The sequence below is a fragment of the Mycteria americana genome, chromosome 1, assembly GCF_035582795.1.
Source record: "Mycteria americana isolate JAX WOST 10 ecotype Jacksonville Zoo and Gardens chromosome 1, USCA_MyAme_1.0, whole genome shotgun sequence".
Lineage (NCBI taxonomy): Eukaryota > Metazoa > Chordata > Aves > Ciconiiformes > Ciconiidae > Mycteria > Mycteria americana.
This window is the reverse complement of record NC_134365.1, coordinates 201,335,922-201,350,563: the sequence shown is the minus strand read 5'-3', so window position 1 is coordinate 201,350,563 and position 14,642 is coordinate 201,335,922. Positions and strand designations below refer to the sequence as shown.

Genomic DNA, 14,642 nt, shown 5'->3' with positions numbered 1-14,642 from the left:
ACTGTCCCGCTGTAAAAAAATAAGTAGGAAATGCGCTGCCACAGTATCTGATTCTCTCCTAGTGCTGGTCCATAGAGCAAGCTAACATCTACTGCTGCAACCAGTTTTACCAAGATCTGCGTGCTAGATCTAAAGATGAGGACTCTGCAGATGAGTCAGTTCAATGTGAATAGTACGCCATATTTTCTTTTTTTGTTCTTTTGTGTTTGTTTGGTTTATATGAAACAGAAATTGAAAGACTTTAGAGCATTCTAAAGGTAGCAAAGTCAAGTACTTAAAAATTATAAATAAGAGCTAGATCTGTACTGCTAATTCAAATGTGCCTATGGAAGAGTCCAACAGGAACAGAGTGACTAGGATCCATACCATTAAACTCTCTTATTCTTTGAAAGAGAGTAGCCACAACCTTACTATCACTTATTAATTATAATAAAGCAATAACAATGTTAAATGTCTGATAAGAATATTTACAAAAACCCAGCATTTCCAGCCCATGTACATTCTGTGTTGGTTGGCATCAAGCAGGGATCAGCAGACTGGCAAAGAAAAGAACTGTTCCTGTCTCCTTTTCTCCATAGATTTGTAATTACATCATCTATTTTTGAATGTCAGTTTTCTTAGGAAAGAGGAGGGCTGACTTGTGAGCTAATTCTGTTCTTTGCATAGTATATCTCATTGTGTGTAGTTCAGAAACTGATGGCTGTTAGACTACAATGTTCACATTTGCTTCAGTGCTAGTTTTCTGGGGTTTAGCGTGTTCAGAAAAAAAATACTTAAATTGTTTCTTCTACATTTACATGCTTGAAGAGCTGACTTGTAAGAAATTGTATTCACTCATTTAGTAAACAATTTCACTATCAAGTACTGTGGAACTACAAAAGTAACAGACCTGAGAGTTCAGAACAGTTTGAACACCAATATTAGAGATATTATTAATGTATGAAGAAGCAGATCAATAAATTTTAAAAATCACTGCTTTTTATATAATACTTTAACAACTTACAAGACTTTGTAATGATACAACTGTATCTCAAGGAGTATCTTTACATTGGAATCATGTTCTAGTTCTTAGTTCATGCTGAATTATTTCTCCTTTTTTTCCCCTCTATTGCCATGAAGGTTAACCAGTTAAAAACTATTTTCCTTGAATTTTAATCCCTATAATTATTAAAAATTCAGAGTACTTTCAAAGATGTTGGTAAGTACTGAAATTAATCAACTGTTTATATCAAGTTGTGTTGACAGCTGCTGGTACTGTTACTAATTTGCATTATTGGCTGATCTGGGTAGTTAGGTATACAGCAATATGTTGCTAAATCTTGATTTGACTAAATATCTGTTTTTAATTGTCATGTTTAACTTCTGATTTCAACTGATTCTTGTGTTGCCTGATTTTTTTTTTTTTTTTTAATTTTAAATTGCATGTCTGGGATCACAGATTGTAAGAACATAATTTATCTATTGTAGATGGTAACTCTCAGAGTCTTGTCAGGTAACTAAAACGATTGTTTGATTTTACATATCCAAAATTATACAAAATTCTATAATTTGATATTCTGTCCAGAATTTTGTCCATAAAGTTACTTGCAAACTACCTTAAGAATTCAATGCCAGACTTTCTCAGTAAATTACTATAATAAGGACTGAATAGAAAGGCCTTACCTGCAGCCAGTGTAATGTGCATGTCTGTTCTGAATGAGGGAATCATTTAGCCGTCACTGAATAAAAGAACTAAAATCCTAGTGAACAAATACTACCTCTGGTAGATTATAGTAAAAGTTCTGTAAATTTGCCAGCCATCTTCTCTGCATTTCTCTTCTTGGAGTGTCAGGTAATACCTGGATTGCATTGTAAAGCTATATTACTTGCAAAGAATGACAACCCAAAGGGAAACCTTCCACTTTCACCTGAAGAAAAGCCCTTTGATACCTGGAAGGATCAAATGATCAGAATAAGAGAGGATGTGGTATTCAGCTCTCAGTGTAATTTACAATCCTGAAAAGACTATCATTTTATAATTTATAGATGGAAAACTTATTAGATCCTCAAGTCATCCCTGTGTGTTTAATTTTGTTTTGTCCTTTTTAGTGAGAAAGCCCTTTACACAGTAGACTAGATGCACACTGTTCTTATTTTCCATAAAGACGGGATTTTTATTAAATTTTAAGGAGAGGAAGAAGGGCGATTCTGCTAGCCTTTCCTTGCCTAAAATTGTTCCTTTCTTCCACCTATCTCAAGACAGGTGCTGCAGAGCTCAAGCTAATCATTTAAAGACTTGTCCGTATAAACACAGGCAGTTAACCAGATCTGCTTAACATGAGGGTTGGATTTAACTATGGTGGTACTCACTTATTCTTCCAGTCCATTTAGTTTTCTTTCATTGTTTTTATTTTGTAACTTCCATGTCAAAATACATTGTTTATTGATTAAGAAGGGTATTTATTATTGTGGGATTTTTAAGAGTCTATGATGTATTATTTATTGTTCAGGAATACATTTGAGGTTTTAATTACAGAAAACAGGCTTATTAGCACTACCAAGAAATATTTTTGTAAACAGTAGCATTTTCCGCATTCATATTTCATTCTTATTTCCCCTCATTCTTATTTCCGCTAATATATAAGAAAAAGGAATGAAAAAGGAATGGATAATCATCCCCCTATGATTCATTCTAGTATTTGGAAGGCACTGCTAAGGTGCAGAACTGTACAATTCTTATCAGCTAAAATAATAAATGTATGTGAATTGCCATGTTTAACTTTCAGGCCTCAATTTGTGGAGCAGGTATTTCTGAAGTAGTGACTAAGGGAATATCTTCACTGTGCTTCAGGCATCTCTTCCCAGCATGAGCAATGGGAGTTGCCTTTCCTCTTACCCTGCAAGCTGTGTAGCACCATCCTCGCACTGTCCTTCCTTCTTCTTCAGCAGAAGTCTTAATTCTTTCCTTCTTGACTTGTTCATCATTATGAACAGGAGAGGGGAGAAAATGCAGCAAGTCAGGGAGTGAAGGATGAAAATTACAGCAGTGGAACTGACAGTCTTTATGTGCTCACCACTATCAGCATTTGCATGACTTCTGAACCCATTGTATGTAACTACCCTAGACTAGAAAATCTGAAAGCGATTTGTGGTGAGTTCACCCTGGCTGGACGCCAGGTGCCCACCAAAGCCACTCTATCACTCCCCCTCCTGAGCTGGACAGGGCAGAGAAAATATAATGAAAGGCTCGTGGGTCAAGATAAGGGCAGTTTAATACAAGCCACAGCAAAGGCCATGCATGGAAGCAAAAGGAAAACAAAAGCTTTATTCTCTACTTCCCATCGGCAGGCAATGTCTAGCCACTTCCCGGGAAGTAGGGCTTCAGTACATGTAGCGGTTGCTCCGGAAGGCAAATGTTGTAAATAACGAATGCCCCCGCTTCCTCCTCTTTTCCCTTAGCTTTTATTGCTGAGTGGATGTCATACGGTATGGAATATCCCTTTGGTCAGTTTGGGTCAGCTGTCCTGGCTGTGTCCCCTCCCAAGATCTTGCCCACCCCCAGCCTACTGGTGAGGGAGGGGGAATGTTGGAGGGACAGCCTTGATGCTGTGCCAGCACTGCTCCGCAGTAGCCAGAACACTGGGGTGTTATCAGCACCTTTCTGGCTGCCAGTACAAAGCACGGCACTATGAGGGCTGCTATGGGGAAAATTAACTCCAACTCAGCCAGATCCAATACACAATTTCAACCTTGGGAGTTCACTGGAATTCACACTTTCAGTTGAGCTATTGCTGCATCCTGAGCTAAGGAGCTTTTTAGGAGCTGGGCTTGACTAATATCCTGAATTTGACTCCCGTTGTCTCAATGGACTACACTGGGGTCCCTTGGGTTTCTCCCATCCTGAGCAAATACTTTAAGACAAGAATTCTTAATTTCATTGTTCTAAAATTTGCTCTAGTGATGACATCTAGCTTGACCTTCTTTCAGGTGGGTGACCTATAAGCAGTATTTCCCTAAAATGTTATTAAAAAGAATCATGGAGTAGCAGACAACTTGCAAAAGAGCATAAATCTCTGGAAGCTGAACAGGTAGAGAATTCCTGACTGGGAGGTAGTGCCAGTGTTCTGTAGTTGGGAAGTGAACAAGTATAGATCCCTGGTTTCCTCTTCCTCCATTTAAGAGGAAGTGGAAGTTATACTAAGGAGTCCTGCAAGGCTTAACATATATTACTGATACCAGAGTCCCCACTGTAGTGTTTCTGCACGCTTAAATGTTACTGAGAGCTGGAATGATTTAGTCTCATCCCAGCTCAATTTGCAAGACAATAGAAGCGCCTAAATTAAAATAGTCCCTTATTAGGAGGGGAGGAAGAAAGAGGAGGATGTCAGGGAAGTTCTGCATGTGTTATCTTGGCTGATCCATTCATTTTTCTAACCTCTTAATTTCCTAGACAGGCAGCTACTAGGGTCAGTGTTCAAAGAAACGAGTTGCATTCCCTGCAAAAAGGCAACTTTGGCAAGAATATCATCAAATACGGTAGTTAAACTAAGCAGTGTCTTGGGACAGAGAACAAACTTCATTAGTACAGTCCCGAAGTTGGGCGGGGGGGAAGAAGGGGAAAGGAAAGAAAATCTTAGGAGAGTGAAGGTCATGTTGAAGAAAATTTAAGTTGGTATACTAAACTGGAAATCACCATTTTCTCATCTGTATATACGTCAGTAACATTTAAGTAGAATGAAACTTTCTGCAGGTCCAGGAAATGTAGTATATTTTTATGCTGAAAGCAGAACTTCTCATTAAGCATAGAATCTTAGTCAAATGAACAGGAATAAAATATCCCTCTATGACTGCAACAGAAGCACATTTTAAACACTGCTCCATACATAGCTGGCTAATTTATCTTTTTTGCTTCCTTCCTTACCAAATCCGGCTACTGCAGCTGGATTTCAGATCTGCAGGAGCCACATATCTAGAATTTTAACAAAGATGGAAGAAAGCAGCACATTTCTTGCCTCTGAATGCAGTTATAGCACCAATAATTCCATCACTGTGTGCAAGGCAGGGGAAGCTGTATCAGAAGTAGTTGCACCTGCTGTTCAGCAAGTAACTTGGATTTAAGTTGACTAACATTAGTGATAATTTATACCTAGTATCGGTATTTAGGAAACTTTTATCTATTTGGCAGATAGGTAAAGGAGAAGGCAGCATCATTTTGTGGAAAATTGCTGATTCAGTCAACTAGACCCAGGAGAGGGTGCAAGTCTGCAACCTTGAAATTGAGGGAACCACTAAAGCTACTGAGAGTCTAGAAAACTAGCAAAGAGGTTCTGAAGGCAAAGCTTAGACTGAGATATGGGTAACTGAAGACCAGGACTTCCATGGTAGCAATCTCTGAAATATTTTTACTACCACATGCAAGAGCACGTGCAAAGAACATGAGTAAGGAAAGGGGCTCAAATTCATTAGGAGCTGGCAATATTTTTGAACTAGAGGGAACCAATAATAGGAATGACATCTTCATTTTAACAGCAATGGAACCAGGCACCTGACACTTCAAAAAGATCAGAGCTTTTTAAACTTAAGGTAGAGGGAAAGCTGAATAGTGCAGAGGAGCACATTTGGAACAATATGAAGAGGGAAGTCATAAAAAACATACATCCCCAGCTACAGGATAAAAAAAAATGGCAGTAGGATATGATGAACAAACAGAATCTCACTTCAATTGGAGGTAGAAGACTGGGAAATAAAGGAAAGTTATACATATTTCTATAGCCTCAAAATAAGATAGGAAAATGAAAATGCTTAGCTTTAAGGAAGCTAAGAAACGAAATGAACCCGAATAGTCATGTTGAAAACATAACAGAAGGAAAACAGTCAGTGGGTAACACCGAGTTAAAAACATACGGGAAAACCAGAATAGGACATGCAAGTGGTGCCATGTGTTAGCAGAAGTTTACTGTGAAGACAGATTGATAAAGTTGATATACAACTGAGTTGTATCAACAACTCAGCGGTTATATCAACATGCTCATGGACTGAAATGTGCAATCTAAACAGAGTAATATAATATTATTAACAGCATAAATATGATTGATAATGTTAAAGACTATATTGCCAGTGACCGGGCCAGGGTGATTACAATGACTGTGACTTGCTGTAGTGGATCAGAAACACTATGAGAGGAAACTCTATTTTTTCTTTTACCTTTGTAGTATAAATGTCATAATTAGGTCCAACACTCAGACCACATTTTTAGATCCCATAAATGACTGGTTTTAGGAGCAGTTTCTCAGGAAGCAGAGTCATTTCCTGACTTAATTCTGAGCAGCGGACAAGGTCTCTTTCATGTTGTTGTCAAGGAGTGTATTGTAACATTGGCCATGTTGATGTTAGAGTAAATATCTTTGATGGAGTAACGAGAGCCGAAGAATCTTAGTCATTGTTCTTAACTTAAAAAAGGGCACTATGTAAAAAGCAAGCAGCCTGTGAAAAGGAAACAAATTTTTGCATGTGACTATTTCAAAATATCATATCAGATACTTAGGGTAAATACATATTTAAAAGACATGGCTAAACAAGTGTAGCTAAAAAGCAGGACAAGAGAAGCTGTTAGAAGCAGGAAGGTAGTCATAAAAACATGTTAGTTATATCAAATGGGGTAAAAAGGATCAAAACTCCAATAGGCTAAACGTAACAACACAGTAGAGGAGTCCAAGCAGTATTTAGGAACTTGAAAAAAACCAAATATTTTTTCAAATTGCACGTAAGGCTGCCACAGAGACTCTAGACAATCAAAGTTTAGAGGACTATTCAGAGACACTAAGGCTATTGAAGAAAATAAATTCCTGATAATGTACAGTTGCACCTTTCTTCCAACAAGTAACCAATTCTGCTGTCAAAGTTAACCCTGCTTTGAGCAGGGAACAGGACTAGATGATCTCCAGAGGTCCCTTCCAGCTTTCATAGTTTGTGATTCTATGATTCCATTCTGGGAAAACTGTTAGATGATAAATCAAAGACTACCTCTCATCACCTCGTGAACAATTCAGTGCAGCAAAACAGGTATACCATCGTTCCATAACAAACTCCTGTCTTCTGTCATACTGTAGAGGACAAAAAAGCAGAGTAAGCAGTCTCCTTCTACTTTGTCTGTTTGTATTAGTTGAAAGCCTTAACTAAGAATTTAAACAACTCATAATTTGAGTAATTTAGTTCATACCTAGCTTAATTATAAACATTTTGTTAAATGCACGATTCAAGAAAAAGAGGGATCTAGTGGAACGAATCTATTCTGGCTTCAGCTTCACATGTAAAGTATTTTTAAGTCCAGGGAAGAGAGAGAAACCTCACAGCCAGAAAAGCCTGCAATAATTTCTGTTCTGATATTGACTGCAGTATATTATGTATCTTCTGTTCTCCTGGTGGACTTGCAGTCCTTTGTGTAAACACTTAAATGATCTTGACACCATTATTGGATCTCAGTCTTTCATTGTTAGGTGAAAAAAATGGCTGTACAGACTGCTCTTTTCTCTCTTCTGAAAGACTTATTTCTAAAGTCTGTAATAGTAATGAGACCTCCATGAGGTCTAGCCAGTAGCCTTGTGGATGAGAGGCTCATCTAGATGTGGGTGTCTCACCCACATCATCATCCAATCACTTCTACATCAGTTATTGTAAGTTCTTTGTGTTCTTGAAAAGATTTTTGTTGTCTACCAAGACAGAGTAACATATATGTTGGAAATCTCAGGAAAGTAAATAATTGTGAGATTTTAAATTTTTTTTTCCACATTACAGTACTCAAGGTCACTCAAGGAAACTTAGCTGTAATGGAGACTGAATTTCAGAGAGAGAAGGTTCACTTTTTTTAAAATGAAAGCATTTTAAAGCATTTTTCATGAAAGACATGGGATTTCTCATGCCAGAAACTAGCTACTTCTTAAAATGTAAGGCACACAAAAATTAGAAATAATTTACAAAAAAATCTGTCTAGTATTTTTGTTTGACATTTTGATTCTGAAGGAAGTATCATGAAAATTACTTTTTTCTGATCCGATTAATGTTTTGGGAGTTAGTTAAAAGAGGAAAAATAAATCAAGGTGAAAGATTAAAAAGAAAGTTTAAAAAACATTTTTACTGTAAATGAGATTCAAAAGTACACAGATATTAGACAAATAATCATTTTTAATATAGCACTTCATCCTATGCTGTCAGTAGCTACCTTTCAGCTATTGCAGTGGTACTTATAATGTGCAAAGCTGTTAATTGTGACCGTGTCATAGTTATTATGGAAATTTGCACTGCGGGGTATGCAAACAGTTAACTAGGCTATATGAATTTTTTAGCCGGTTTCCACAAATTACGCTGCAGGGATCCAGCTCTTTTTAGCTGATGACACTAGTTTACAATTCAAACTGTAATATACTGTATAATACACAAATCTTAGCAAAGCAAGGTTGGGCAAGATTAAATACAATATGTTGGAATGAGGGAGGGTTGAAAGGAATTAGAAAATTTGCATCTAGTCATGAGAGTTTGAATTTTCCCTGCCTTTCTGATTTTGTCTTGAAAGCTTTCCCATATGGATTCCAAGTTTCCTTTCTTTTCTATTTTTTTTCTTTCAACCACAGGTTTGCCTCAACTGTTTTTCCTCTGTCAGGAAAATACTCCAGCTGCACCTGTTTCCTGTTGGTTAATCAGTGGACTGCTTCTGTCCTCCACAAAGACAAATGTGTGCATGCCTGAATGCCACCAAAGTGTGAAGTCTTAATGTACTTCTGATGTTCATACTATATAATAATACCCATCTAGCCCAATGCATTATATAAAAACAACATTAATGAACATAATGTTCCATGAAGATACTGTATGCAGATTGTAAAAGCAGTTCTCACTTGCCCGAGCTGACAGGTTGTTTTATTTCAGTTTACAGTTTGTTTATAATGGCACAATAATTTAGTTTAAATGATTAAAATGATCTTTCTACTGAACTGTTTTAGTTTAGCACTATCACCTCTTTGATCCCCACACATACTGTGAATTTTCTTGCATGTGAATGCATATACTTCACGTAAAGAGAGAAGAGTAGAAGCACTGATGACTGAAGTTCCCTTTCAAAAGAACGTGTGTAGTATAAGCATCAGTGGTGCAAATTTCTTCATGAAACCTCACCAGTTCTTCTTAACTTCGATTTGAACAGGTTCTCTTGAGTGCTAAGCTTTTTGTCTCTTTGCTGAAAATCGCAACATAGTTGGAAACAGTCCAAAAATATAAAATACTAATAATTATATGATTATTAATGGAATTATAGTTGGTTATTAGTGTTAACCAACTAAGTAGTTTTATATTTAAATTATGCTTTCTAGTAGTTTATTAGTAGTAGTTGCTTTATGACAACATGACAAAGTACTCGAATAATACAGTTCTGAACTATGCATTAAGGAGAATTTTATTTACGTTCAAGAAAATAACATAGCCATTTATGAAAAAAATCAGTGAAAACGTACTTTTATAATTGAAATAAACTGTGATTGCTTATTTTAATTGAAATAGTATTCTGTCTTCAGTAATTCCTACAGATAAATAATTCCTGAAAATAATACGATTAACAAGCTTCTACGACTTGCTTTCCCAAGCAGGCTTACTGATAAGTTTGCAAATTCCTTCTTCAAAAACACAGCTGTCTTAATTGAATATTCCAGAGCTATCAGAATAGCTTTTTGAACTTGATGCCCAAACTAACCTAAATACAACAGTAACATTATTGATGGACAGTTTTTCAATATCTAGGTATTAATATAACAATCTCCTGGCCCTCTGAATCATGCATATCACAGAGGCCGGTCTCCAAGTCTGGCATAGAAAAAGGTGGAATAGATCCAAGGAAATGTTCTGTCATGGCTACATATTTTTAGAGGGCAGCTTTAGTAACACAATGTAAAGAACATACAGCTCTTTCATCAGCAGCTCATATGTGTATTCCTATAGGCATGAATTTCATGCATTACATGAACACTTACAAGTAACAGCTGAACACATGAGAAAATCTCACATGGTCAAAATATCTGCAGTGTACAACTAATTCACAAGTTATATATATAATTTAAAATCTATGCCAAATCTTTTGGCAGCTAATTAGCATTCAGTATCTGGTTTAAATCAGCAAATGGGCAAGAAGTAATTGGATAAGAGCGGATCCCAGTAAAACAGATAATGACAATTGGAAAATACTTTCAAATAGCAAACTACCATGATAGAGCTTGATCCCATGAATTATGGCCACATATACAAAAATCTGTAAGGAATATGCAAGTAGTTGACCTTAATCCTATTTGACTTCTGATTGTGTGGCCCCATGAGTAGGAACACCAAGAAATTCCACTTCCAATTACGTAGAAGATTTTTTTATTATGGTACTGCTGACATGATCCAAATAATACATGTTTTCATGGCCCATTTGAATGATGTCAGAACTTTAATTCTGAAACTAAATTGCCATTTCATCTGCACAATAGGTTGCCAGGACTGTTCTTACTTTCTGTAGTTTGTCACTGTGTCGTACCTCCTTGTATAAAGACAACAGTTACCAAAGTCATTGTTCATGACCTTGAAGGTCTTTTCCAACCTGTACGATTCTGTGATTCTGTGATTCATTGTGCAAGCTTCTTGCTTCTCCAACTAACTGGTGTACACCCAGGTGTCTAAGTAACCACTTCCTTCTTGGTGTCTGTTTAGGATGCTCCTACACAAGCAACTTACAGTTTCATGGTTATTCCATTTTCATCATAGTACTAAATATCTGTTGATTTCCTTCTAAGAGTCTCTCTTGAATCCTGGCAGACTTCACCAGCCAACTATGAGATCTGCCTGTCTAAGGCTTTCCTTTCAGCCCAGCTTCCTAAAACAGCCCAAACCTATAAAACAATTTCTCTCTAACTTCTCCAGACAGATCTGAGATTCTTCTCCTATGTGATTTCAGCTCATGAACGTATAAGTCAGTAATATGGAAAGTTGATTCTTCCAGAAGAAACAGTCCAACAGTGTCAATTCTTAAAGGATTTCCCCTGTAATTACTTGGTACTGGGCCACTAATTGTCTTAAAAATCATGAAATATTATGTTAAGTAGAAAAATTTAATCCTTTTCAAAGCAGTCAGTTGTCTAGGCCAGCATTACCCATTTGCTAGGACCAAAGCAATTCTTGGCAGTATTAATAATGCTCAGGAACAACACAACTGCTTTCTGTCAGGAAAAAATAACTTGTGCAGGGAACAGTGCTGTGCTGGGAGATGTCCCCTGTGGAATTTCTGAAGGGCTGAAAACAATCACAAAACTCATAGGCTTTTTGGTGAAATGCCTAATGGATTTTGACCTCGCCTCATTAAACAGCAGTACATAATACATTATGTATAAAACCCTCAACTCACACAATAAACATTTTACAACAGGGTGAAAATGGAACAGAGGAGAACAGGAATCAAAAGAATCCTATCTTGTTAAATTACATGCTTCTGGAAATCATTCTGGTTGGAATTAATTTGACCAAATGCTTATGTCTAAAACATGTAGGTATGTACATACGAAAAAGTCATCCCAGTCTTTCTTTATTTCTCTTTTTATGCAGAGAAGTTAAACACATCTAAGATGCAGTTCACTGCATGTCTAAATTATACATCTAAAATAAGTCAGATAAATAATTCCCAGCTTGGGTAGGTTTATCTCCATTGACCATAAAGGGAGTCCAGGTTGACTGGCTCAGATATTGAAGGCTAAATTGTTGGTATCTACCACTGTGAGATGGATCCCAACCTCAGAGACCACTGTGATGAGGCTGACATAAAAACGTGAAGATCTGAGAATTAATTTACTCTTTATCAAATAGTGTTTCTACTGTGAAATTTACCTTGAAGATGTAGCAAACAGTAACAAAAGGAAAAGGCAAAGTTTAGATGCCACAGGGAGAGATTTGTTGTCAAAGGCTCAGCTAACTTCATGAGACTGTGCAGTTCCTGAAGAATGGTCCATTTTCCCCCAGTCATATCGAAATAAACTTTTAAGTGTTCTTAGAAGCGGATTTTATTTATCTCCTCAAAAAAACAAGCAGTTTGTCTTGTGAAGGGGGCTTCTGTTACTACGGAAATTTCTGTAGTTGTCATTTATCTTGTTTCTTGTTATACTGACACTTAACAAGTATGTGTAACGAAGGAACCAGTAAGAAACTCAAGAGAATACCCTATGTTAGGGTATTAGATAGTTGTACTATACCTGAGCAAGAACTGCGCAGGTTATTTCTCAAAGTATATCTGTTGGTGTCACCAGATAACAGTTACTGCATCCTATCCTGTAAGTTACAGTGGTCAGGGCAAATCTGTGTGGAAGTAAAGGTAAAGGTTTTTCTAAGCATTTTATGAAACCCGTTGCATGTATAAATGTCCCAATTTGTCTTACTTGGCAGAGCATGGTAAAGTAGGTTTAAGATAAAGGGCAACTTCTGTGTGAGCGATATGGTTTGTTACACAATGATTAGCGTGAAAACAGCAAAAAAATAGTATCAACCCATATATAAACAGTATCCTATAATCAGTAGTAGGTGCTTGAGTAATCCACGGAACTGAAAGATATAATCTGATAGTTTTAAACAAACGTAGTTCATGTGGTGAATATTAAGTAACATCTTGTAAATCTACAATGTTTTGCAGTAATGTTAAGCCAAGTTATTTCAGAATCTATGATTCTCCACTGATAAATCATTATACTATTTTCAGTATTTTCAGCAGGTGAAAAGATTTATGTACACAGTATCATGAGCAACTGAGACTGATAGCAGCAAAAAATTCATTAGAATATTGTCCCATAATGGCTGTAGCACAGTTACTTTATGAACTGCTGATGATCAAGTCTCATTTTTTAACATAAATAAACAACACATTAAAAGATTTTTGAATGGAAGTGCAGAAATAAGATGAATACTTCATATATGCAAAGAGATAATGCATGAACTTCTGTTCACTTGTAAACATATATTGCGTTCTCTGTCTCATAGTTTGATAGGAAGCTACAGGAACAAGAGATGACATCTTTCTAAAGATGAGGGTTAGAACTGAGAGCCACAAGCTTGTTACAGACAGGATGGCTCTGCAGGAGACTTGAAAAGAGCTTCTTTAATGACTTAGAGTAATTCACCAGCTGGGCAAGGATGTAATTTAATCACGTTTTGAAAGTGGTATGAGCAGAGCACAGCGATTCTGTTCCCAGGAGTAAATTCCAAATTGAGAGGAGACCTTGTGTGAAACCCGTCTGAATGGACTCTCATTTGGGAACATTATATTGTAGGAAAGTTGACCAGTTTTTGGATGTAAGATGCCTGTGGATATACCTGGCTTATGGGAAGTGCTTGAACTTACAATATCTATTTTCTTTTTGACATCCATGGTTGGGGTTTTTTTTTCATTTTATATTGGTGGAAGTGAGACAGATGTTGCCCACTGTTGTTCTAGATAAGCAGCTTCAGCTGCTGAGATTTTATTCTCTTGGCTGAAATTGTAAGCTTTAATGAATGGTTTGAATTGTTGGTGATCTCTGTGCTGTAAAGGTGGAAGTTAGTGAATATCCTCATGTTTTAAGGAAGTGCAATCTGGTAAGATTTCTTTAAATTCAAAGAATGCTTCTTTAAGAACTATTAATATAATGTGAAGGAAGTTGTTTAAACCCAGTAAGTAATATTTTTATTGCTAACATATCTTTAAATACGAATATCTGATAAATTGAGAAATCTTTATTTCCTTTACATTATTAAGAACCATTTCATTTCTTTATATACAGATTCTGAAGCTTAACATATTTTGGCATTCCAGTGATACACAGTTAAGTTTTGCAACACAAAGAATGCATTTTATTACTGAATTGAGGAAAGAATATGTAGAAGTATTTTTAAACCTGTGCTTACAAGGTACTGTTACCACTTGTAACTATTTTTACAGTAAAATAGTGTTGTTCTGTGAGCCACAGATTATGATATGATTCTATTAAATACTCTGTGATGGGAGAATTAGAATATTATGAAAAATGGGAGAAAAGTGTTGCCGTTCTATATAAGATAAAATAAATTTAAGCCTCCTGAAAATGGCAATTGATGCAGTTCATATATTAAAGCATCACATCGTGTGTACCAAAAAGTAAGATGTAAGTGTAATTTGAATGGAACATGATGAAAATGCTTTCCAGGTAAAACTTCGTAAGAGTTTCTAGTTTCTAGTAACTTGCTATTACAATTATACCTTCATATTTTCCTTGGGGTTTTATAAAGATATTTTTAATTTAACTCAAACAACTAAGCAATCCCTTTTTTTTCTTTACATAGCAGATGGTACGTGAACAATACACTACAACAACACCAGGCACTAGCCTAGAGAGGCCGAAGAATGAATATGTCTACAAAATTGGAATTTACGGCTGGAGAAAGCGTTGCCTCTACCTGTTTGTTCTCCTCCTGCTTATCATCCTAGTTGTGAATTTTTCTTTGACAATTTGGATTCTTAAAGTGATGTGGTTTTCCCCAGTAAGTGTCCTCTTTAATTTTCCATTCTTTTCATATTCTCTTCTCTTCCCTGCCTCACCGCTTCACTTATTTTGTATTCACATCAGCTTCTCTGTATGTAATAGATGGTT

At 36.4% G+C, this 14,642-nt stretch overlaps 1 protein-coding gene across 12 annotated transcripts in view; it reads left to right on the top strand.

Moving 5' to 3' along the window:
- SGCG (sarcoglycan gamma) overlaps positions 1-14,642 on the top strand; it is a 152,593-nt gene that overhangs the window by 61,020 nt on the left and 76,931 nt on the right. For 5 of the 12 annotated variants that reach the window (XR_012773807.1, XM_075490909.1, XM_075490897.1 and 2 more), the window contains one exon: positions 14,335-14,532. Coding sequence is in view for 11 of the 12 variants with exons in the window: in XM_075490909.1 (XP_075347024.1) it covers positions 14,338-14,532 (195 nt within the window). In the remaining variant the exon portion in view is untranslated. Of the gene's footprint in view, positions 1-13,796; positions 13,924-14,334; positions 14,533-14,642 lie in introns of all 12 variants that reach the window. The other 7 variants (XM_075490911.1, XM_075490902.1, XM_075490899.1 and 4 more) reach the window with 4 other exon arrangements.